At 34.4% G+C, this 23678-nt stretch overlaps 1 protein-coding gene across 3 annotated transcripts in view; it reads left to right on the top strand.

Moving 5' to 3' along the window:
- The window catches only part of SEC24A (SEC24 homolog A, COPII coat complex component), a 70336-nt gene that overhangs the window by 26927 nt on the left and 19731 nt on the right, over positions 1–23678 (top strand). For all 3 annotated transcript variants that reach the window (XM_057734774.1, XM_057734754.1, XM_057734763.1), the window contains 9 exons: positions 562–664; positions 1630–1756; positions 3238–3347; positions 7942–8054; positions 9443–9561; positions 15158–15213; positions 16307–16513; positions 17350–17470; positions 17785–17943. In XM_057734774.1, the coding sequence (XP_057590757.1) occupies positions 562–664; positions 1630–1756; positions 3238–3347; positions 7942–8054; positions 9443–9561; positions 15158–15213; positions 16307–16513; positions 17350–17470; positions 17785–17943 (1115 nt within the window). The remainder of the gene's footprint in view (positions 1–561; positions 665–1629; positions 1757–3237; positions 3348–7941; positions 8055–9442; positions 9562–15157; positions 15214–16306; positions 16514–17349; positions 17471–17784; positions 17944–23678) is intronic.

Here is a 23678-nt window from a genome sequence, read left to right as displayed (position 1 = left end):
TTCATTATGGGGACTACATTATAGTTTCAAAGTCCCAAGTCCAGAGATTTGATTCTGTATAATCCTTTATTTGCTGTCATTTTAAATTGTTTTTCATAACAAACATAATTATAATACTCTTTCCTCTCCTAAAATTGATTGTGAGTTTAAGTATATATGAAGACTTTCTGATAAATTGAATTCTATTATCTTTAAATAGTCTCTTTAGAACCTTAAGCAAAAGTGAGCTTTTCAGTAATACACTTAACTTTGCATTTGCAATTCCAGTGCAGTCTAGATTTGTGTAAAGAAAAATAAGTCCTTTGGTAGTCTAGACTGCCTTATGCACAAGCTGAGAAGAAACTTTATTTTAGTCATATAAAATTGGATTGTAACTGTCTACCCTTTCTTTCTAAATAGGATTTAAATATTTAAAAAGGTTAAAATTTGTGAGGGCCTATTGAAATAATTCATTTGTAATCTGATCCAATGTTAAAATATGTACTTTTAAGTCTTTTGTTTGTTTTTGGTCCAAACAATAGTCATAGTAACATCTGACACATGATTTTTACTTTGATATAGGTTATTTCGATGCACACTGACTAGCATTCCTCAGACTCAGGCCTTACTGAATAAAGCCAAACTTCCTTTGGGACTGCTGCTTCATCCTTTTAAAGACCTAGTGGTATGTTTTACTAGTGAAAGTAAATGTCTTATGGAGAATTAGCTTGGTGGTAAGGAATTTTTTATAATAGCGCGAGAATTTGTTTGAATCTTGTTATAAGACACATTTCACAATGAGATAAAATAAACATATTGTTGAAAAATTCAGGAAGTACTGAATAGAGTAGAGGTACTGAAAAAATAAATAAATGAACCATACTGTTTTAAAAAGTTGTAAATTGTCCGTTAAAATACTTTACCCATTCTCTCAGTTCTTCCATTCTTGGAGTAAAAGCTGTTGCTTTAAGAAACTGTTTAAAAAAAAAGAAGAAGAAGAAGAAAAAAGAAGCCCTTCTACTTTTGTGCTAAGGCTCTGGGGCCTTAACATATGACCACATCCCGTTTGAGAGGATCAGTACATAAGTGAAGTGACTTTCCCATAACAAACCTCCTTTTGGTAATAGGATTGTATTGCCTTTACTGATTTTTGACTTTAAGACTTTAGATCTTTTAATATCTTTTTAATAGGAGCATAATTGCAAAGTCCAATAAAATATTTAAATATAATTTAACCATACCTTACTTTATGACAGTTCTTTTATGAGAATTTAGCATTTTAGAGTGTTGATCCTTCCTTCGCCATTCATCTCAGAGATACATTGTAAATTTAATGTTGGTTTTGCAGTGTAAACTTTTAATGAAAAAATAAATACTTTTAAAAGGCAAAATTGAATGAGAATGGTTTCGGGGAAAATCACTAGGATTTAAAAATCAATACATTTCAATTACATAATTTTTTGTGTGGCAGCTTGAACACATTTTTTACCATAGTTTTCTCTCTAAAATTATAATATCCCGACAATTATTTGGAAGGTATGAATTAATTGCTTGACCTTTAGTATATGTGCTGCTGAAGCGAGCACAATTGCTTGACCTTTAGACATGATGATCACTGTCTTTAATAAATTAGTCCCCTTTTTTTTTCAGCAATTGCCTGTGGTTACCTCTAGTACAATTGTGAGATGCCGTTCATGCAGGACATACATCAACCCTTTTGTCAGCTTTCTTGATCAGAGAAGATGGAAATGTAATTTATGTTACCGAGTTAATGATGGTATGTTTTTTTTTATTTTTTTAAACTTTTAAACATTTCTACATGCATTGTAGGGAAATCAGGTAACACAAATGTGAAGTGAAAAAAACCCAAAACCCTGTCTTATTTACCTGTAATCCTTTCACTCAGATATAACTTCTTTTAACTTTTTTTCTAGGCATTTATACTTAATTTATAAATAATTATATAATTCTTAAGCAAAAAAAGGTGATATTACTTTGATATCACTTTTTTACATTTATTATATTGGGTATATAATAAATGGCATATTTCATGGTATTATTTAAGCCTGTAAATTAAGAAATATTTTTATTTAGAAATTATCACATGCCTTTTCTCTAGGGTGAAAGAAAATAAGTCCACAGAATAGCTGCCATTAGCTTCATTCACTGCTGTATGAAGGGAGGTGGGCAGTGCTAGAAGGTTAGTTGAAGGTAGTTTTTTCAGTAATTGATGAGGAGGAGTTCTTCAGTAACTGTTTCACAGTTTATATTTGAAGAATATCATCTAAGCAGCAACATTCTGTTAGGATTAGAGAAGAAAAATGAGCATGCCGATATCCACATTGAAACTTAGGTCTCTGTTTAGAAGGAAATTTCATTAAGCATTGGGAAATAGAAGAACTTGAGAGATTTTTTTAAAACTATTTTTATTGTTTGTGTTTTTAGAGTAGAAGAAGGTGAAGGTAGAAAAAGAGAATTCTTTTTAGTCTGTAATAATTCAGAAAATATATGTACATATAGTGTTTAGTACACTTTTAAAATCTTATGTATATGTGCTTCAGTATGTGAAATTAAATTGTAGTAAAGGTTGAAGTCACTTTTGTGTGCAGCCCAGACCATTTCATGAACTTGGCTTACCCTTTAGCGTATATAGGAATTTGAATTTTTAAATAATTACTGGGAAGACAGATTTAATGATAATTAATTTAGAAAATACTCTTTGAGCATTAGTGTTTTATAAGCAGTAGGCAACTGATATTTCATAGAGGTCTTATTAAGTATTGAAACTCACCGTATCCTTAGGCTTTAGCCTTTGAAGTATTTTTACTGTAGCTTTCTAGGGGCAACCAGAGTCTATATATTTCACACGTCAAATGTTAATATTCTTGTATCACTGTGAAATTTAAGAGAAAGTTTAGTCTTGCATTTAAGAAGATAATTGGCATTTAATGAGTTTTTAATCATCCTTTCAAACTACCTTAGGAAAGCAGCTTTCCAAGAATTAAGAGAAAAAGGATATTAGAAGATAGGGAAAGAAAAATCATAGTGCTTGTGGTTGTAAAAGCAAAACATACTTAGTGCCATTCAGTATGGAGAGGAATTGAGTGGAACTCAAAGACAAAGTGTATTTAGCCCTTTATTTGTAGTCTGTGTTGAATTATTTATTCATAAATCCCTAAATTAAGAAAACAGCCAAATGCAGGCCATATTAAACTTAATCCTTTTAGTCTTAACATTATGCACTGTTAACTCATGTAGTTCCTGAAGAATTCATGTACAACCCTTTGACCAGAGTCTATGGAGAACCTCACAGAAGACCTGAAGTTCAGAATGCTACTATTGAGTTTATGGCTCCTTCAGAATACATGGTAAACTTTCATTTTTTATATAGCATAAATATTTCATAATACAAATATTACATAATAATACATACATTTCAAAATATAGAGTCCTTTAAAAAATTCTATATTTATAATTTATAAAAGCTATCCTTGTTCATTATAAAATTAGTTAATTTGTATATAAGGATAAATTTGAAAAGTAAAAGTGCATGTACAGTTCCACTTAGGTTTCTTGGGCATTCATTCAGAAATTTGCAGTGTAATATTGGAATCACACTTTTAGGTCACTTCCAGTTTTTTTCTATTATAAATAGTGATGTGATACACATCCTCTTGCAATTACTTTTAAAAAAATCAATTAATTAATTTTTGGCTGTGTAGGGTCTTTGTTGCTGTGTAATGGGCTTTCTTTAGTTGTGGAGAGTGGGGGCTACTCTTCATTGCAGTGTGCCGATTTCTCATTGCCTTGGCTTCTCTTGTTGCAGAGCATGGGTTCTAGGCTCGAGGGCCTCAGTAGTTGCGGTGCATGGACTCAATAGTTGTGGCTTGCAGGCTCTAGATCGCAGGTTCATTAGTTGTGGCACACGGGCTTTGTTGCTCTGTGGCATATGGGATCTTCCGGGCCCAGGGCTCGAAACGATGTCCCCTGCCTTGGCAGGTGGATTCTTAACCACTGTGCCACCAGGGAAGCCCTCTCTTGCAACTACTTTTATACACTTGTGTGAGTATCTGAGGTCTTGCATTTGAAAAGATAATGATTGTACCTAATGTTTAATTAGCAATATACATTTTACAAAGCACTTATGTATTTTGGTCATCACAAACAACTCTCTTAATTAAGCTATAAATCCTGTTTTACAGATGTGAAACAGATTTAGTTAAATGACTTGCCAAATCTCCTTTTAGAGCTTTCATAAAAATCCAGGACTTTTGATTTGGTTTCTCTTTCCCCATGCAATAATTGCCTCTAAGGAAAGGGAATATAAAGATAAGATTAACACCAACTTTTGATATATTATTTTAGTATATTTTTTGTGGGATAGTCTCTATCTGGTCAATTGGGGCCGTTTTAGTATAGAAATTATGAGGATTCAGTCTGTTTTCACCACATAGAAATTTCAGTGTAGAAAACATTTTTGTGACACTAAAATGGCTGGTGATAGCTTTCTGTAGTGTAGCTATCCCTTTGTTGAATTAAAACCAAAAAATCAGAAGCATTTGTTCTTTTGAATTGGCCTTCCTGGGTTTCTTTAACTCCCAGGTTTTGTAAAAATGGCTTCCTTTAAATTTGGAAACTTGCCTGTAGCAAGAGGTTTTGTTTCTCCCTGACTTACCTCTTGGGCACCAGATTCTATAAATTTGGCAAGTGATATATGCAAAAAAAAGTATGAAAGTTAGTAGACTACACACCGAGTTCTGATTGTGATTATTTAATGCTTTTTATTTTATTTTGTTAATATTTTTTATTGGAAACTTAAAATACTTTTTGAGATAATTTTAGACTTACAGAAAGGTGGCAAAAATTGCACAAAGAGTTCACCCAGCTTCCCCAATGTAATCATTTTATGTAGCTCTAGGACATTCATCAAACTTAAATTAACACTGGTACAACACCATGAACAAAACGATGGACTTTACTTGGATTTCACTAGCTTTTCCACTTAACGCCTTTTCTCTGTCCCAGGATTCAGTCCACATTGCATTTAGTTGCTGTTCCTTTAGTCTCCTCCCATCTGTGTCAGTTCCTCAGCTTTTCCTTGTCTTTCATGACCTTGATCTTTTTTTTAAATTAATTTTTATTGGCGTATAGTTGGTTTACAGTGTTAGTTTCTGCTGTACAGCAAAGTGAATCAGTTATACATATACATATAATCCCATTTTTTATTTTATTTTATTTTATTTTTTTGATATTATTTATTTATTATTTTTTGGGGGTTACACCAAGTTCAATCATCTGTTTTTATACACGTATCCCCGTATTCCCTCCCTTCCTCGACTCCCCCCCCACCCTCCCTCGAGTCTCCCCCATCCTCCCCATCCCAGTCCTCTAAGGCATCTTCCATCCTCGAGTTGAACTCCCTTTGTTATACAACAACTTCCCACTGGCTATCTATTTTACAGCTGGTAGTATATATATGTCTGTGCTACTCTCTCACTTCGTCTCATCTTCCCCTTCACCCCCGCCCCCTTGCAAACCTTGAGTTCTCCAGTCCATTCTCTGTATCTGCATCCTTATTCTTGTCACTGAGTTCATCAGTACCATTTTTAGATTCCGTATATGTGAGTTAGCATACAATATTTGTCTTTCTCTTTCTGACTTACTTCACTCTGTATGACAGACTCTAGGCCTATCCACCTCATGACATATAGCTCCATCTTATCCTTTTTTTATAGCTGAGTAATATTCCATTGTATATATATGCCACATCTTCTTTATCCATTCATTTGTTGATGGGCATTTAGGTTGCTTCCATGTCCTGGCTATTGTAAATAGTGCTGCAATAAACATTACAGCACATGTTTCTTTTGAGATTATGATTTTCTTTGGGTATATGCCCAGGAGTGGGATTACTGGATCATATGGTAGTTCTATTTGTAGTTTTTTAAGGAACCTCCAAATTGTTTTCCATAGTGGCTGTACCAACTTACATTCCCACCAACAGTGCAGGAGAGTTCCCTTTTCTCCACACCCTCTCCAACATTTGTTGTTTCCAGACTTTGTGATGATGGCCATTCTGATCAGTGTGAGGTGATACCTCATTGTGGCTTTGACTTGCATTTCTCTGATGATTAGTGATGTTGAGCATCTTTTCATGTGTTTGTTGGCCATCTGTATGTCTTCTTTGGAGAAGTGTCTGTTTAGGTCTTCCGCCCATTTGTGGATTGGGTTATTTGCTTTTTTGGTATTAAGCTTCATGAGCTGCTTGTATATTTTGGAGGTTAATCCTTTGTCCATTGTTTCATAGGCAACTATTTTTTTCCCATTCTGAGGGTTGCCTTCTAGTCTTGTTTATGGTTTCTTTGGCTGTGCAAAAGCTTTGAAGTTTCATGAGGTCCCATTTGTTTATTCTTGATTTTATTTCCATGATTTTAGGAGGTGGATCAAAAAGGATCTTGCTTTGATGGATGTAATAGAGTGTTCTGCCTATGTTTTCCTCTAGGAGTTTTATAGTGTCTGGCCTTACATGTAGGTCTTTAATCCATTTGGAGTTTATTTTTGTGTATGGTGTTAGGAAGTGTTCTAATTTCATTCTTTGACATGTTGCTGTCCAATTTTCCCAGCACCACTTATTGAAGAGGCTGTCTTTTTTCCATTGTATATTCGTGCCTCCTTTGTCAAAGATAAGGTGCCCATATGTGTTTGGGCTTACTTCTGAGTTCTCTATTCTATTCCATTGATCTTCCTTTCTATTTTTGTGCCAGTACCATACTGTCTTGATCACTATGGCCTTGTAGTATAGTTTGAAGTCAGGAAGCCTGATTCCACCAACTCCATTTTTCCTTCTCAAGATTGCTTTGGCTATTCGGGGTCTTTTGCGTTTCCACACAAATCGTAAGATTTCTTGCTCTAGTTCTGTAAAAAATGCCATTGGTAATTTGATCGGGATTGCATTGAATCTGTAAATTGCTTTGGGTAGTACAGTCATTTTCACTATGTTGATTCTTCCAATCCAGGAACATGGTATGTCCCTCCATCTGTTTGTGTCATCTTTGATTTCTTTCAGCAATGTCTTAAAGTTTTCTGCATACTGATCTTTTGCCTCCTTAGGCAGGTTTATTCCTAGGTATTTTATTCTTTTTGTTGCAATGGTGAATGGGAGAGTTTCCTTAATTTCTCTTTCTGCTCTTCCATTGTTAGTGTATAGGCCCTGTTTTTTAGATTTCCTTCCCATTTAGGTCACCACAGATCACTGAGTAGGATTCCCGATGCTAGACAGTAGGTTCTCATTAGTTATTTGTTGTTGTTGGGTTTTTTTTTTGGCAGTAAAGTATTTTTTTTATATATCTTTATTGGAGTTATCTGTTTTATACATAGTAGTGTATATATATATGTCAATCCCAATCTCCCAATTGATCACTCCCCCCTATGCTTTTTATTGAATTGAAAACAAATCTTTGAACTTGGAAGTTTAAAATATACTTGCACATTGTTCTGGAACTTAACTGAAATTTGTTTATTAAATTACCAGCTCAGGCTAACTTGATTTGTCATTTTCAGAGCCGTAATTTCTCTAAATTGTGAAATATAGTATACATATGGAAAAGCCTATAAAACATAAATATGTTAATCATAACACCACTACTGCACTGCACAGATCAAGAAATTGAACATTGCCAATACTCCTAAAAGCCTTTCTAATCACATTTCTTCCTCTTTCTGTCCTAGAAAAACACCCTTCTGACTTACGATAATCATATCCTCCGTTTCCTTTTCCTAAGTATGCATCTGAAAAAAACTTCTTTCTATACTGTTTTCTTAATCTATTGTTACTTACTATAGTCTCCACTTAATCTCTAAATAATGCTTATTTTATTGTTTTGCTGTATGTAGACATGACAAATAGTAAGTTTAAATTTAATCTTGTTAATTGTATTTTATGAGATCCTTTTTCTCTTTCAGTTACGACCACCTCAACCTCCAGTGTACCTCTTTGTATTTGATGTATCTCACAATGCAGTTGAAACTGGATATTTGAATTCAGTTTGCCAGAGTTTGTTAGACAATCTGGATTTGTAAGTATCTTAATTCTGTTTAAATTAAAAACTAATGGTGTTTGTAAAATGAATAAGTAGTTTCAAAATATATTTTAAAAGCTATGTAATTATGTTCTAAAAGTCCACTTAAATCAGTGGACTTAACTTTAGGCCTCACTTTCTCTGAGAAACATTAATTTAACTTTTTATTATGGAAAAATTTCAAACATGTAGTAAATAGAAAGAATGTAGTGAAGTTCCAGGTATCCCTCTCTCAACTTCAGTATTTGTAGCATTCAGCTGTTCTTGCCTCATCTAACCTTGCCCCCCACCCCGCTTTTTTCCTAGAATATTTTAATACAGTCAGTATGTTATTTACCTAAAAATACTTGCAATTATTTTTAACTCTAACTAAAATATGAGAATCACATCAAACAAAATTAGCAATAATTCCATAATGTGATTTAATACCCAGTTCAATTCTTGTTCCTGCTTGTCTCAAGAAAGTCTTTTTACTATGAGTTTACTTAAATAAGAATCTAAATAAAGAATCTAAATGAGTTTACTTAAATAAGTGTCTATACATTACATTTGTTGATCATATTTCTTAAGCCTCTTAAAATAACTGTACTTTAAATGCTGCTTAGATACTTAGTGTAACCCATAAAAGCTAGTGTGAACTTTCAGTGTAATGAAATACTATTGTGCTCTTATGTGGTAAGGAAGAATGTGCAGGACCAAATCTCATCAGAAATGGACTAACTCCCTCACCTTGGTGAAAGGCATTCTTGTTCTTATCAGCATTTGTATTTTTAATGTTGTAGGTTATGTATGGGCATTGTCTGTTGATGAGAGAGTTCACTGACCCACCCGAGCATGAACAACAAAAAATGAAAACTAGTTTATTTTTCCCCTTATGAAACTAAGGTTTATATATTAAGTTCTTTAAAACAGATCTTTTTGCTGATCTTATTAAATGAATGCATTAAACAATATAAGAAGAGGTTTGGGCAGTTTCTTTTAAAGATATGCAGTATATAAATTTATATTACATTTTAGAGTTGCTTTATGGTAATTTTTTGAAGTATTTTTATAAATTAAAATCATCTACAAACTTTTGTATATACTTTCCAGTATTTTTTATATATCATTTCCTAAGTGATTAATATAACTTTATATAGATGTAATGAGTTTTGGATTGCTGTATTATTGCTGGGTTTTGTTGATTGTTTGACTTATGTGCAGTGTTTGCTTTTGAGTAGTGTATGTTTTCATGGTGATTAAACATTGCACAGGTTAAAAATATTTATGTTGGGACAATTTCCATAATATAGAAGTAGATATTTGTATGTAACTCTTTGCAGATATCTTAGGTATATATGTATACGGCAAAACTTTGTAAAATTCTCTTCTGAATTTGTTTTTAGGCTTCCTGGCAACACTAGGACAAAAATTGGCTTCATAACATTTGATAGTACAATCCACTTCTACAGTCTTCAAGAAGGTCTCTCTCAACCTCAGATGCTAATAGTTTCAGATATTGAAGGTATATTTTATATACTTAAAATTATTGAACTGCATGAGGAGTTTTTAGTTTTAGAAATATTTCATGGCTGTTCAATAAATTAGGAGCATATGGTATGAATCTACTATATTGAGGAAAACCTCGAGTGTAAAATTGTAAGTTTTTGAAATTATAAGAGTCCCTCAGTCAGATCTCTCATTTTATAGAAGAGGAAACAGAATTATGGAGGTGAAGTAAGTTCTGAACAAGTCAACAACAAAAAAGTTCAATCAAGAAGTATTTTAGATAGACATAGGCTAATAGAACAGAATAGAGAGCCCAGAAATAAGCCCTCACATATGTGGTCAGTTGATTTTTGATAAGAATGCCAAGACCATTCAATGGGGAAAAGACAGCCTTTTCAATAAATGGTTCTGGGAAAACCAATCATGCAAAAGAATGAAGTTAGACCCTTTACCTTAAACCATATAAAAAAAAATTAACTCATTGGATCAAAGACCTAAACTTAAGAACTAAAACTGTAAAACTCTTATAAGAAAACATAGGGGAAAATCTTCATGACATCAGGTTGGCAGTGATTTCCTGGATATGACACTAAAAGAAGAAGCAACAAAAGAAAAAATAAATAAATTGGACTTTATCACTGTTAAATATTTTTATACATGAAAGAAAACTATCAAGAGAGTAAAAAAAAGTCACAGAATGGGAGAAAATATATGCAGTTGCAAATCATACATATGATGAAATTTTAATATCAAGAGCTCCTCAACTCAGCAACAAAAAAACCACAATTCATAAATGGACAAAGGACTTGAATACACAGTTCTCCAAAGAAGATATACAAATGGCCAATAAACACATGAAAAAAATGCTCAACATCATTAGTCATTAGAGAAATGCAAATCAAAATAACAGTTGAGATCCCACTTCACATCCACTAGAATGGTTATTATTTTTTAAAAATGGAAAATAACAAGGGCTGGAAATGGTGTGGAAACATTGGAGCTGTCATATATTGCTGGTGGGAATGTAAAATGGTGGAGTGCAATGGTAAACAATTTGGCAGTTCCTCAAAAAGTTAGACATAGGGGCTTCCTAGGTGGCGCAGTGGTTAAGTATCTGCCTGCCAATACAGGGGATACAGGTTCGACCCCTGCTCTAGGATGATCCCACATGCCGCGGAGCAAATAAGCCCGTGTGCCACAACTATTGAGTCTGCGCTTTAGAGCCCGTGAGCCACAACTACTGAGGCCATGTGCTGCAACTGCTGAAGCCCACGCACCTAGAGCCCGTGCTCCACAACAAGAGAAACCATGGCAATGAGGAGCCCGCACACCACAATGAAGAGTAGCCCCCGCTTGCCGCAACTAGAGAAAGCCTGCATGCAGCAATGAAGGCCCAACATAGCCAATAAATAAATAAATTAAAAAAAAAAAGTTAGGCATAGAATTACCATTATGATCTACTGATTCTACTTCCCAGTATATACCTAAAAAATTGAGAGCAGAAACTCAAATACTTGTATAGCAATGTTCATAGCAACGTTATTCTCAGTAGCCAAAGTTGGAAACAACTTGAGTATCCATCAAGAGATGATTGGTTAAATTATGTGGTATATACATATAATGGAATATTATTCATCCCTAAGAATGAAATTCCGATGCATACTACAACATGGATGAACCTTGAAAACATTATATCAATACTAAGTGAATAAGCCAAATGCAAAAGGACAAAGAGTGTATGATTCTGCTTATATGAGATACCAGGAATGGGTGAATTCAGAAATAGAAAGTAGATTATAGGTTACCAGGAGCTTGGGGAAAGGGGGAAATTATTTAATGGGTACTGTTTAGGATGATCAGAAAGTTCTGAAAATACATAATGATGATGGTTATACAACATTGTGAATGTACTTAATACCACTGAATTGTGTACCTAAAAATGATTAAGGTGATAAATTTTGTATATTATATATATTTTACCATAGTTTAAAAAATTAACTACAAAATGGGTCATAGATCTGAGTATGAGACTAAAACTATAAAACTGTTAAAACATAGAAGTAAGTCTTTGTGACCTTTGAATTAGGCAGTGATTTATTAGATATAACACCAAAAGCACAAACAACAAAAGAAAAGATAGATAAGTTGGGCTTCTTAAAAATTAAAAAGTTTTGGATGAACAGCAAGGTCCTACTGTATAGCACAGGGAACTATATTCAATATCCTGTGATAAACCGTAATGGAAAAGAATATGAAAAAGAATATATATGTATAACTGAATCATTTTGCTGTACAGCACAAATTAGCACATTATAAATCAACTATACTTCAATAAAATAAATAAATAAAAATTAAAGAAACTCTAAAAAAATAAAAATCTTCTGTTTCAAAGGACACCATCATGAAAGTGAAGACACCCACAGAATGAGAGAAAATATTTGCAAGTTATATATCTGATCAAAATATATATCTATGACATATATACATTACTAATAAGAAAAAAATATCAAATTATATACTTTAAATATATGCAGTTTATTGTATGTCAATTATATCTCAATAAAAGTCCTTTAAAAAAAAGCAAAAAAATATGTATCTAGATTACATTAAGAACTTCTACAACTTAATAAAAAGACCAGCCTGATTAAAAAGCAGGCAGGTGATGCCTTAGAGGGCTGGGACGGGGAAGGTGGGGGGGAGTCGCGGGAGGGAGGGAATATGGGAATATGTGTATAAATACAGCTGATTGACTTTGGTGTACCTCAAAAACTGGTACAAGAGTGTAAAGCAATTATATTCCAATAAAGGGCCTTAAAAAAAAAGAAAAAAGAAAAAAGCGGGCAGGGACTTCCCTGCTGGCGCAGTGGTTAAGAATCCGCCTGTTAATGCAGGGGATGTGGGTTTGATCCCTGGTCCAGGAAGATTCCACATGCCATAGAGCAACTAAGCCCATGAGCCACAAGTACTGAGTCTGCGCTCTAGAGCCCAAGAGCTGCAACTACTGAGCCCACGTGCCACAATTGCTGAAGCCTGCAAGCCTAGAGCCCATGCTCCTCAGCAAGAGAAGCCACCACAATGAGAAGCCTGTGCACTGCAACTAGAGAAAGCCCGTGTACAGCAACGAAGACCCAATGCAGCCAAAAATATAAATAAATAAATAAATAATAAAATAATTTAAAAAAAGCAGGCAAAAGACTTGAGTAGACATGTCTCTATTCAATACACCATAATCAGTATTCTGTATATGGCTCATAAACCCTTGAAGATGCTCCATATCATGAGTTATCAGAGAAATGCAAATGAAACCCACAATGAAATGCCACATCACAAACCAGTTAAAAAAAATTATTGAACTTAAAACCAAAATTTTTTGCTGCTCTGAGCGTGTCTGAATAACTGGGGAAGTTCCATAGTGTTGGTTTTGGGATTACAAATAAATTTTTAATAAGTTGGCAAGTTCACAACTATAGAATCTATGAATTATCAGAATTGACTATACATCTTTAAAATGCAGTAGTTCCCCTTCTGTTTTGGTTGTTCCATGTCTCACAACAGAGCAGCCAAGTCATTCATTCATTTCCCTTATATATTTACACAAGTACTTATTTGGCATAAAATAAAATCACAGAACAGGTGATTCTAATGATGGGCAAAGTTGTGAATTTACTGATATGGCCCAGCTTCTCAATTTTATACATGAGCTGATAAATAGAATATCCCTTGCTGGATGTCACATAGCAAAAATTTTTTTTAAAGGACAGTAACAAGTATTTGCAAGGATGTGGAGAAACTGGAATCCTCATTTACTAGTGGTAGGAGTGGAAAATGGTGCTACCGTTAGGGAAAACGTTTTGTCAGTTCCTCTGGAAATTAAACAGAGAGTTACCATATAATCCAGCAATTTTACTTAATAGGCATATACTCAAGAAAATTAAAAACATGTCTACACTGTAAAGCATCTACACTTCAAGTTTTAAAAATTGCTAAATATGAATTATTAAAAAATAAAACAATACAGAACATGCCCACAAAAATGTGTACATGAATGTTTGTAGCAGCTCAACCAAGAAGTGGAAACAACCCAACATAAACAAAATGTAGAATACCCATAAAATGAAATGTTTTGTTACTCAGCAATAAAGAATAAAATACTGATATACGCTACAGCATGGATGAGCCTTGAAAACATCAAGCTAAGTGTAAGAAGCCAGTCACAGGGGACTTCCCTGGTGATCCAAGTGGGTAAGACTCCATGCTCCCAGTGCAGGGGGCGCGGGTTCAATCCCTGGTCGGGGAACTAAGATCCTACGTGTTGTAGGGCAACTAAGCCTGCACGCCACAACTACTAGGCCCGCATCCTCTGGAGCCTGTGCACCACAACTAGAGAAGCCCTCTTGACACAACGAAAGATCCTGCATACTGAAACTAAGACCCTACACAGCCAAATTAATTAATTAATTAATTAAAAAAAAAAAGACCTAGCGCAGCCAAAAAAAAAAAAAAAAAGCCAGTCACAGAGGACCTCATAGTGTGACTCCATTAATATAAAATGTCTAGAACAGGCCAGTCCAGGGACAGAAAGACTTGCAGCTGCCTAGAACTGTGGGAGTTGGTGGGGAATTGAGGAATGACTGCTAATTGGTGTGGAGCTCCCTTTTGGGATGATGAAAAGAATCTAGAGTTAGACAGTGGTAGTTGTACAACTCTGCATGTATTTTAAAAATCACTGAATTGTATCTTCTGCAAGGGTAAATTTTATGGTATGTGAATTATACCTCAAAACTTTTAACTTTTTTTCAATTTTAAAGAAAAAAGAGAAGAAATCTAAACAATAGACAGTAGATTTTTTATATGATAAAGTTAATATTTAATGTTTCAAGTTATTGGTATTATTTTTATAAATATTATGAGCCTTATTTTTGTAATTTTGTAATAAAAAATAGAGTACAAAAAAATGTAGAAAGTGAGAGCCCTCAAAATCCTCCACCACCACCCACATTTCCTTCCCAGTTTGCTTCGTTCTAGAAAGGGTATTTAATTCCTAAGAAAGAATAAATTTGAATCCTCAGAAGCTCCTCTGATGTGACCATTTAGCATACCTTCTCATTCACTTGATTTTGTAGTCCCATGAGTAGGATGGGGGCCTTCTTCATGAGAAAGTATCCGCTTTATGAATGACAGAGCTGTTGTGGGCTGTATTAATTCTGTGTCAAGACAGAATTCTTGTGTGTCATCTTAGTCACCTTTTTTTTTAAAATGCTGAAAGTGTTTCTTTGTCTGGCTTCTGGGGCTAAGCAAGAATTCTAAAGCAGGAATCTAAATTGTCTTTAACCTAGGAAACAGCACTTGTACAGACCCTTACTGAGTGCTTGTGGATCAGTATTTTCTAATTGGGAGACTATTTACCTTTTACATGGTAATAGATAAGTTGCAATAAAAACCTAAATCAGTGCTCCTTTGGTGATTCTTTGAACATATATAGACATTGCTGTAAAAGTGGAGGAGGTGGCTTTTCTCTTAAGTATGGGGGTGGTTAATTATATCAGTGTTATGTATTTGGGACATCTTTAATAATTGTTTTGCTTAAAAGAAATATTTATTTATTCTTTCAGATGTTTTTATACCTATGCCAGAGAACTTATTAGTAAATTTAAATGAAAGTAAAGAGGTAAGGGACACTTTCCTATCTGACATGTTTAATTGAAATGTTGAAGGAATATTTTTAAAAATGAACTTTAGGTAGAATTTTGCTTCTTTCTGTGACATTTCTAAGATGTATAGCATTTTATATTTGCAGTTAGTTAAAATTCATCAGATGAACAGCTTTTGAGCTTTCCCTTGAACTGATTGCTTTTAAGTTTAATGTATCAATTTGTAGTAGGGTAGAAGATAAGCCTATTCCATAGAGGAGGAAAATCTGAAGGAAACCTGCCTTGCCAGCCATTTGGGAAATTGGGAGGGTTGCTGAGATAAGCTTCTGGTCACTACATAGAAGCACGTTAGGCTGCTTTCAGTGCCCTTTGCTTTTCTGATTCACAGAGTGTCATTGGGGTCAGTTCAGAAGAAACTCTTATTACCTGCCTGGAAATTGCCATGACATAATACAGTGAGAGGTGAACAGAATGTGTCTGAAGGGGGGATGTTGTCTACCCTGTACATGCATATATGCCGTAGGGGTAACATTTTAACTAGCAAGTCTATGGTCTCAGCTGTTAGCAATGGTGACTTTGCCATAGTGCGAAGTATTTTTTCCCATTAACTCTCTTTATTTGTACAACCTAACCTGAATAGGTAGTTGTTTTTTGTTTTGTTTTTCTTTCATAGTAATATTACTAGTTGGCAAATTTACTGGCTGTCTTAGATTTTGCAATAGGGAAGAGTTAAACGCACTTTGAAACTGAAAAGAATAAAGTGTGTAGAGGTGATTGAGAAGGCCATATTTCATGGCATTTAAATACGTCAAATCTCTAAACTGTGATGGTTCTTTTGGATACATTTTGGACTTATAGTCTTGCTGGACTACTGCATGTGCAAGAACTGTAAGGCCCCAATTTTGATTTGTCTTGCTTGCCAATTTATAATGTTGACTTAAAATGGCTCTCTTGTCATTTGACCAGCTTCATTGTTTACTGTACTGTCTGTAGATTCTCTGACCATCATCATGACTCAGTGTCTTGTCTATTGTATTAGTTACTGACTTATTGTGAAAAAAAATTTTTTTTATTGTAACACTCTTGAGTTTTCTTGCTTTATTTTACAAGCTTGTCCAAGATTTACTGAAAACTTTGCCGCAAATGTTCACCAAGACCCTAGAGACCCAGAGTGCCTTGGGTCCAGCACTTCAGGCTGCCTTTAAGCTGATGTCCCCAACTGGTGGCCGAATGTCTGTTTTTCAAACACAACTCCCAACTCTTGGAGTGGGAGCCCTGAAACCACGAGAAGAACCCAACCAAAGGTCATCTGCTAAGGTTAGAAAGTCATCAAGTGTATGATAAGATTTATGCTGGTGCTTTGTCCCTTTGACAGAGCTTATTTTAAATTTATTTTTCAATTTTGGAAAGGAGGGAATATGAAGAAATGGATAAAGTGTTTCTCTTCTTTTACGCAGACAGTTCTATTTTATTACATTATTTTCTATCTGATTCACCCTTACCTTATGTTTAGATCTTTAGCAGGCCACTAGCAATGCTGCCTGCCTTTGATGAGAAAGTCAGGCAGACTAAGAGAATGTGCTTGCTAGGGAGGAAGCAGAACCTGGATGATGAGTAAAAAGTAGCCATGGTTTGGTGTATTGACTGCCAGGGGTTGTTTTTGAGCACCTGTGTGTGTAAACTTAGTTTGAGATGTATACTTCTCAAAAGATGATGACAGTATGGCCATATCCTGTAATGATTAAGGCTTCAGTCTTAGAATAAGTCTGCCTAAGTTTCACTACTTTTTAGATGTGTGAGCTTGAATAGTTACATAATTTCTTTGCTACTCTGTTTCCTTATGTTTATAAAATGAAGATATGGATAGTACCCATTTCTTAGATGAAAAGTATTACATATGAATTGTTTAGAAGTTTCCAGCATAATAAGCATTTAAGACTATCAAAATTAGTATAATAGATGGAATTCTTTTTAAAACAAGATAGAAAATTCTTAAGCAGGACATGATTCTTACTGAAAAAAAGAGGAAATATTACAAAACAAAAGGATTTTGTAGAATGCCCAAGGATAATTGCATTGGTATATATGGATAGGTATATCAATTTTATGACAATTTAATGATTTAAAATTTTTCTCTTTGTAATTATTAATAGGAAATTCACTTGACACCATCAACTGACTTCTATAAGAAATTAGCCTTGGACTGTTCTGGTCAGCAGGTAGCTGTTGACTTATTCCTTCTCAGTGGACAGTATTCTGATTTGGCTTCTCTGGGTAAGTTCTTCCTAGTGATTATTTTTCTCATATGAAGGTCAAAATGGTATTTTTATGATGATATTCTAAATAGAGGACAAAGTGAAAGAATTCTTATTCCCTTGGAAAGTTAGTTTGTAATAAACCTTATAGTCTTCTACTCTGAATATTTATAATAGAGAAATTTCTATATTACTATTTAAAGAAATGAAATAATCCTTTTTTGACAATATCTTAGGAGGTTAAAGGAAGATTGATTCAAATGCTTGTAGTTACTCTGGTGTAATAATAGTAGTTAATGGCAAAATTTAAAAGGAGTGTGTGTTCTCTTCCAGGTTGTATTTCTCGGTATTCAGCAGGTAGTGTCTATTATTATCCCTCTTACCACCATCAGCACAACCCAGTCCAAGTACAGAAATTACAGAAGGAACTACAGAGATACCTCACTCGGAAGATTGGCTTTGAGGCAGTCATGAGGATTCGTTGTACCAAAGGTGGGGGCGCTTTTTTTTTATACTTGCAAAGGTGTAAATGTTGCTTTTGATATGAATAAATGTACACATATATTCACCTAGTCTTTTCTAGTAAGATTTGTTCCTCTAAATTTGTTCTTCTAAAGATATTGTACTTACTTTGATAGACTGTGCAATTAAAAATAGACACAGTATTGAAAAACTAGGGACTATTTTGAATATACTAAAAAACACTGAATTGTACACTTGTGGGGTTTTCTGTATGTGAATTGTATCTCAGTGAAAAAAAAAATCTTACTTCCAAAGAAAATAAAACATATTACTGGGACTTCCTAGGTGGCGCAGTGGTTAAGAATCTGCCTGCCAATGCAGGGGACACGGGTTTGAGCGCTGCCCCAGGAGGAGACCACATGCCGCGGAGCAACTAAGCCCGTGAGCCACAACTATTGGGCCTGTGCTCTAGAGCCCGTGAGCCACAACTATTGAGCCCATGTGCTGCAGCTACTGAAGCCCACGTGCCTAGAGCCCGTGCTCCACAGCAAGAGAAGCCACCACAACAAGGAGCCCATGTACCACAATGAAGAGTGGCCCCTGCTCGCAGCAACTAGAGAAAGCCTGTGTGCAACAAGGAAGACCCAACACAGCCAATTAAAAATTAATTAATTAAAAAAAAAAATCTGAGGCATCTTTAAAAAAACAAAAACAAAAAACATATTACTGATAGATTTTTATTCCACTTATTGAACAGAAGTAGTGGAAGACCTTTTTTTTTTAAACAACTGTTTTTAAAAATTGTTGTAAAATATACATAACTTTAAAGTTACCATTTTATGGGACTTCCCTGGCAGTCCAGTGGTTAAGGCTCAGTGTTGCAATGCAGGGGACATGAGTTTCATCCCTGGTGGGGGAGCTAAGATCCCACATGCTGCACGATGTAGCCAAAAATTTTTTTTAAATTTACCATTTTACCATTTTTAAGTATACATTTGAGTGGCATTAAGTACATTCTCTTGTTGTGCAACCATCACCACCACCATCCACCTCTAGAAGTAGGATATCTTTTAGTTTGTGTTCTTCTCATTCTGCACCTGCTACTAATACCTTGCCACATTGTTGCTTTGGAAATCATCTCACAGTTTCAGAATGCTTATGCCAAATATGTTTTTCAGGATAAATACTTTGTGGCTGCTAAATGTGACAACTATTTTCTTAAGAAAATGGGAAATTATAATTCTTGATATTTCATTTCTCCACATTATCAACCTGTTTCTACTCTTTTATTCAGATTTTAAAATATTACTGCTGTATAAAAGGGTGTGGGAAGCAATAATTTTTTACAGTGCAAAGATTATGTGAAATATGTAGCAAAAAAATAGGTATCAAAAGATAAGGATCCACAGACCTGTCCACTAGATAGATGTTAAAATCTATTGATCAAACAATGTGCCAAATGGAGTTATCCATTATCCATCACTGTAATAAAAAAAAATGGTTGAATGAAACAACTGAAAAGAAAACTTATGTAATCTTTTATATAAAGTATCAGATAAACACTTAAGAGGTTGCCACATCTCCAAACAACTCACAGATGTTGGCATCACCCAAAACCAGTTAGCATAATAGCTTTCTGTTTCTGTTTCCTTTTCTTAATAGAAGCTTTATTGAGATAAAATTTACATATCATACATTTTACCCATTTGAAATGTACAGTTCAGTGATTTTAAATATATTTACCATATATTACCATTGTCAGTTTTAGAATACTTTCATCCCCAAAAGAAACTCTGTACTGATTAGCAATCACTTTTGATTCCCCCACCTAGGTGACTGCCAGTCCACTTTCTGTCTCTGGACTTGCCTGTTCTGGGTATTTCATATTAATGGAGCCATACAATATGGGCCCTCTGTAACTGGCGTCTTACACTTAGCATAATGTTTTCAAGCTTCATCCGTGTTGCAGCATATATCATATTTCATTACCCCCTTTTAAAAATATTCCGTTTGGTTTTTTTTCTCAGTAGTATTCCTTTGTATAGATAGACCTCATTTTGTTTATCCTTTCATCATTTGATGAATATTTGGGTTGTTTCCACTTTTTGGATATTATGAATAGTATTGCTATGAATTTTTTTTTTTTTTTTAATTTTGGCCATGCTGCAGGGCTGGCGGGATCTTAGTTCCCGGACCAGGGATCAAACCGTGCCCCCTGCAGTGAAAGTTGTAACCATTGGACCACCAGGCAAGTCCCTTGCTATGAACACTTGTGTAGAGGGTTTTGGACCTGTTTTCATTTCTCTCAGGTCTATACCTAAGGTATAAATTGGGTTGGCTGAAAGGTTGGCTGTTTTCCCATAACATCTTGCAAAAAACCTGAATGAACCTTTTGGCCAACCAATACTTGAGTCATAAAGTTTAGCTTTTTGAGGAACAGCCAGACTGTTTTCCAGAAGTTGCACCATTTTACATTCCTGCCAGCAGTGAATGAAAGTACTGATTTCTTCACATCCTTTTCAATACTTGTTATTGTCCTATTTTTTTGTTTTTTTTAATTTTAGCCATCTTAGTGGGTGTGATGTGGTATCTCATTGAGGTTTTGATTTGTATTTCTCTATTCATGGATGAGGTTGAACATCTTTTCTTGTGCTTAAAGGTTATTTATCTTTGGAGAAATGTCTATTCAGATCATTTCCCATTTAAAAACTTGGTTTATTTGTCTTTTTATTATAGAGTTGTAAGTGTTCTTTATATATTTTTAGATACAAGGCCTCTATCAGATATATGATTTCCAATATTATTTTTTCATTTTGTGGGTTGCCTTTTTCACTTTCTCAATGGTACCCTTTAAGGCACAATTGTTTTTTATTTTTTTTATTTTTTAATTTTAATTTATATATATATTTATTTATTTATTGGCTATATTGAGTCTCCATTGCTGCACATGGGCTTTGTCTAGTTGTGGCGAGCAGGGGCTACTCTCTGCTGTGACTCGCGGGCTCCCCACTACCGTGGCCTCTCTTCCTGTGGCGGAGCATGAGCTCTAGGCATGTGGGCTTCAGTAGTTGCGGCACACAGGCTCAGTAGTTGTGGCTCATGGGCTCTAAAGTGCAGACTCAACAGCTGTGGCACACGGGCTTAGTTGCTCTGTGGCATGTGGGATCTTCCTGGAGCATGGATTGAACCCATGTCCCCCGCCCTGGCAGGCGGATTCTCAACTACTGCACCACCTAGGAAGCCCCAATTGTTTTTAATTTTGGTGATGTTCCATTTATCAACTTTTTCCTTTTTCTTTTTGTGCTTTTGGTGTCTTATTGTAGCGTTAAACCACTGCTTAATCCAAGATCATGAACATTTATACTTACATTATCTTCTAAGACTTTTATAGTTATAATTCTTATATTTAAGTCTTTATTTTTAATTTTTGTATTTGATAAGGTAGGTGTTTTACAACATTCTTTTGCATGTGGATATACAATTGTCCCAGCACCATTTGTTAAAAAGACTGTTCTCTATTGAATTGTCTTGGCGTCTGTGAAAAATCAGTTGATCATAAATGTGAGGGTTTGTTTCGGATTCTGAATTTTATTCTTTTAATCTTTTAATTATATGTCTATCTTATGCCAGTACCAAATGTTCTTGATTGTTGTGACTTTGTAATAAGTTTGAAATTAGAGAGTATGAGTCCTCTCAACTTTTTTCTTCTTTACCAAGATTGTATGATATTCTGGGTCCCTTGCATCTCTGTATGAATTTTAGTTTCATATTGTCAATTTCTGCAAAGAAGCCAGCTGGTATTTGATAGGAATTGCATTCAATAGGTTGGTAAATTTGGGGAATATTAGCATCTTAACAATAATAAGTCTTCCCATCCAAAAACATGATATGTCTCTTTAATTTTTTCAGCAATATTTTGCAATTTTCAGAATGTAAGTTTTGCATTTCTTTTGTTAGATTTATTCCTAAATATTTTATTTTTTCCATTATAAATAGAATTACTTTTAAATTTTCTTTCTCCTATAAATATAATTAATCCTTATAATATTGATCTGGTATCCAGCACCCTTGTTGAACTTGCTTATTAATTCTAGTATGTTTTAAAGAGCCCATTTCTTGTGTCCTATTCATTCAAGATTGACAAACCTCAGAAATGATTATTTCTGCAATATTGGCTCTAAATTTAGGGGAATGTACATCATAAAAATGCTTTTAAGACTTTTTCTCTTTGGCAGGACAGAAGCTATTTTATATGTACCTAACTTTGCATAAAGAGCTTGGACATATGAACCAACCTATGCTTAATATACTAAATCTTTGTGGTTAATTTGCTTAGGTTTCTCTCTTTTTTAATGATAAATTTCATTACACGTGAACATTACACATGTTCTTGGTAAAGCTACCATAAAAGAAAAGTACAGTATAAAAAAGATATAAAATGAGAAATTAAACTTAAGCCATAAAGTCTGTCTACCTCAGAGTTTCTCATATGCCCTTGAAAAGTTTTCCCGTGCATATACAAGCATAGGAATATATTTTCACCTTCAAATAACAGCATTGAGGATCACATCTGGCTTCTTTTTTTGTTTATACTTTGTTTTTGTATGTATAGACCTACATCCTTCCTTTTTTCTTAATTACTGTTGTAAACTTGGTTTTTATTTCACAAGCAAAATATATACCTGTTATTGTAAGAAACGTAAACATTATTGATAAAGCTAAAGTCCTCTTGCATCAGCTTGTGTGTATTTCACTTTCACTCCATCCCTATGTAGTCACTATAACCACATTGCTGTGATACTAAGTTTTTCTATACATTTACATGCATATGTACCTCTCCATGGAAAATATATAGTACAGTGTAGTAGCGTAAATAACATTGTACATGTTTTCAGCAAGTCTTGAAGATCTAATAATATTAGTTTATGTAGATCTATCTCATACTTTTTAACTTCTACCCAGTATTCAGTAGAATGTAAACATCACGATTTAGTTATTTTCCTACTGATTGGCATTGAAGATATTTCTGGGTTCTTTTGTTATGACAGAAATAGTAATGCTTAATTTTTTTTGTATGTATAAATTTGGCACTTGAATGTATCTATCGGATAAATTCTTTTTTTTTTAAATTGTCAGTGTGAGCAAGTGCCAGTTGTGAGATTTATTAGTAGAAACACTTACGATGATATTTTACAAGGATATTCTAGAATAAATTCTTAGTTATGGAATTACGAGCATCGAAGTAAGTACCCATTTAGAATTTTGATAGATATTGCCAAATTATTATTGAAAAGAAGTTTTTTGAAAATTTGAATTCATTCAAGAAGGTATCTTTTATCCCTTCCACACTCTCACTAACTACTGTGTATTATTTAATGATTCTTCTTCCAGTTACAATGTGTGGGTTGTTTTTCCTCACTCTACCAAGCAGTTAACTCAGTTCTGACATTGTCTATCTGGAGATAGCATCAGATCCCACTGGTTAAGGGTTCAGTCTCAGAAGACTGTCTCCCAGCCCTCCCCTGCCACCACCCACATTTCAGAAGCTAGTTTCAAGTCTGGTTTCTTGCCTGTGCTTCTGACCAACTGGCTATAGATTGGAGGTTCCAACGAATCCCACCTTTAGTTGAAATTATTGGCTAGAGTGGCTTATAGAACTCAGAGAAATATTTTACTTACTAGATTACCAGTTTATTTTAAAAGGATATAACTCAAGAACAGCAAAATAGAGAAGATGCATAGAGCAAGATATAGGGAAGGGGAAA

Source organism: Hippopotamus amphibius, chromosome 1 (genome assembly GCF_030028045.1).
Source record: "Hippopotamus amphibius kiboko isolate mHipAmp2 chromosome 1, mHipAmp2.hap2, whole genome shotgun sequence".
Classification (NCBI taxonomy): Eukaryota; Metazoa; Chordata; class Mammalia; order Artiodactyla; family Hippopotamidae; genus Hippopotamus; species Hippopotamus amphibius.
The sequence above is the reverse complement of the archived record's forward strand: the minus strand, read 5'-3'. Positions and strand labels throughout refer to the sequence as shown.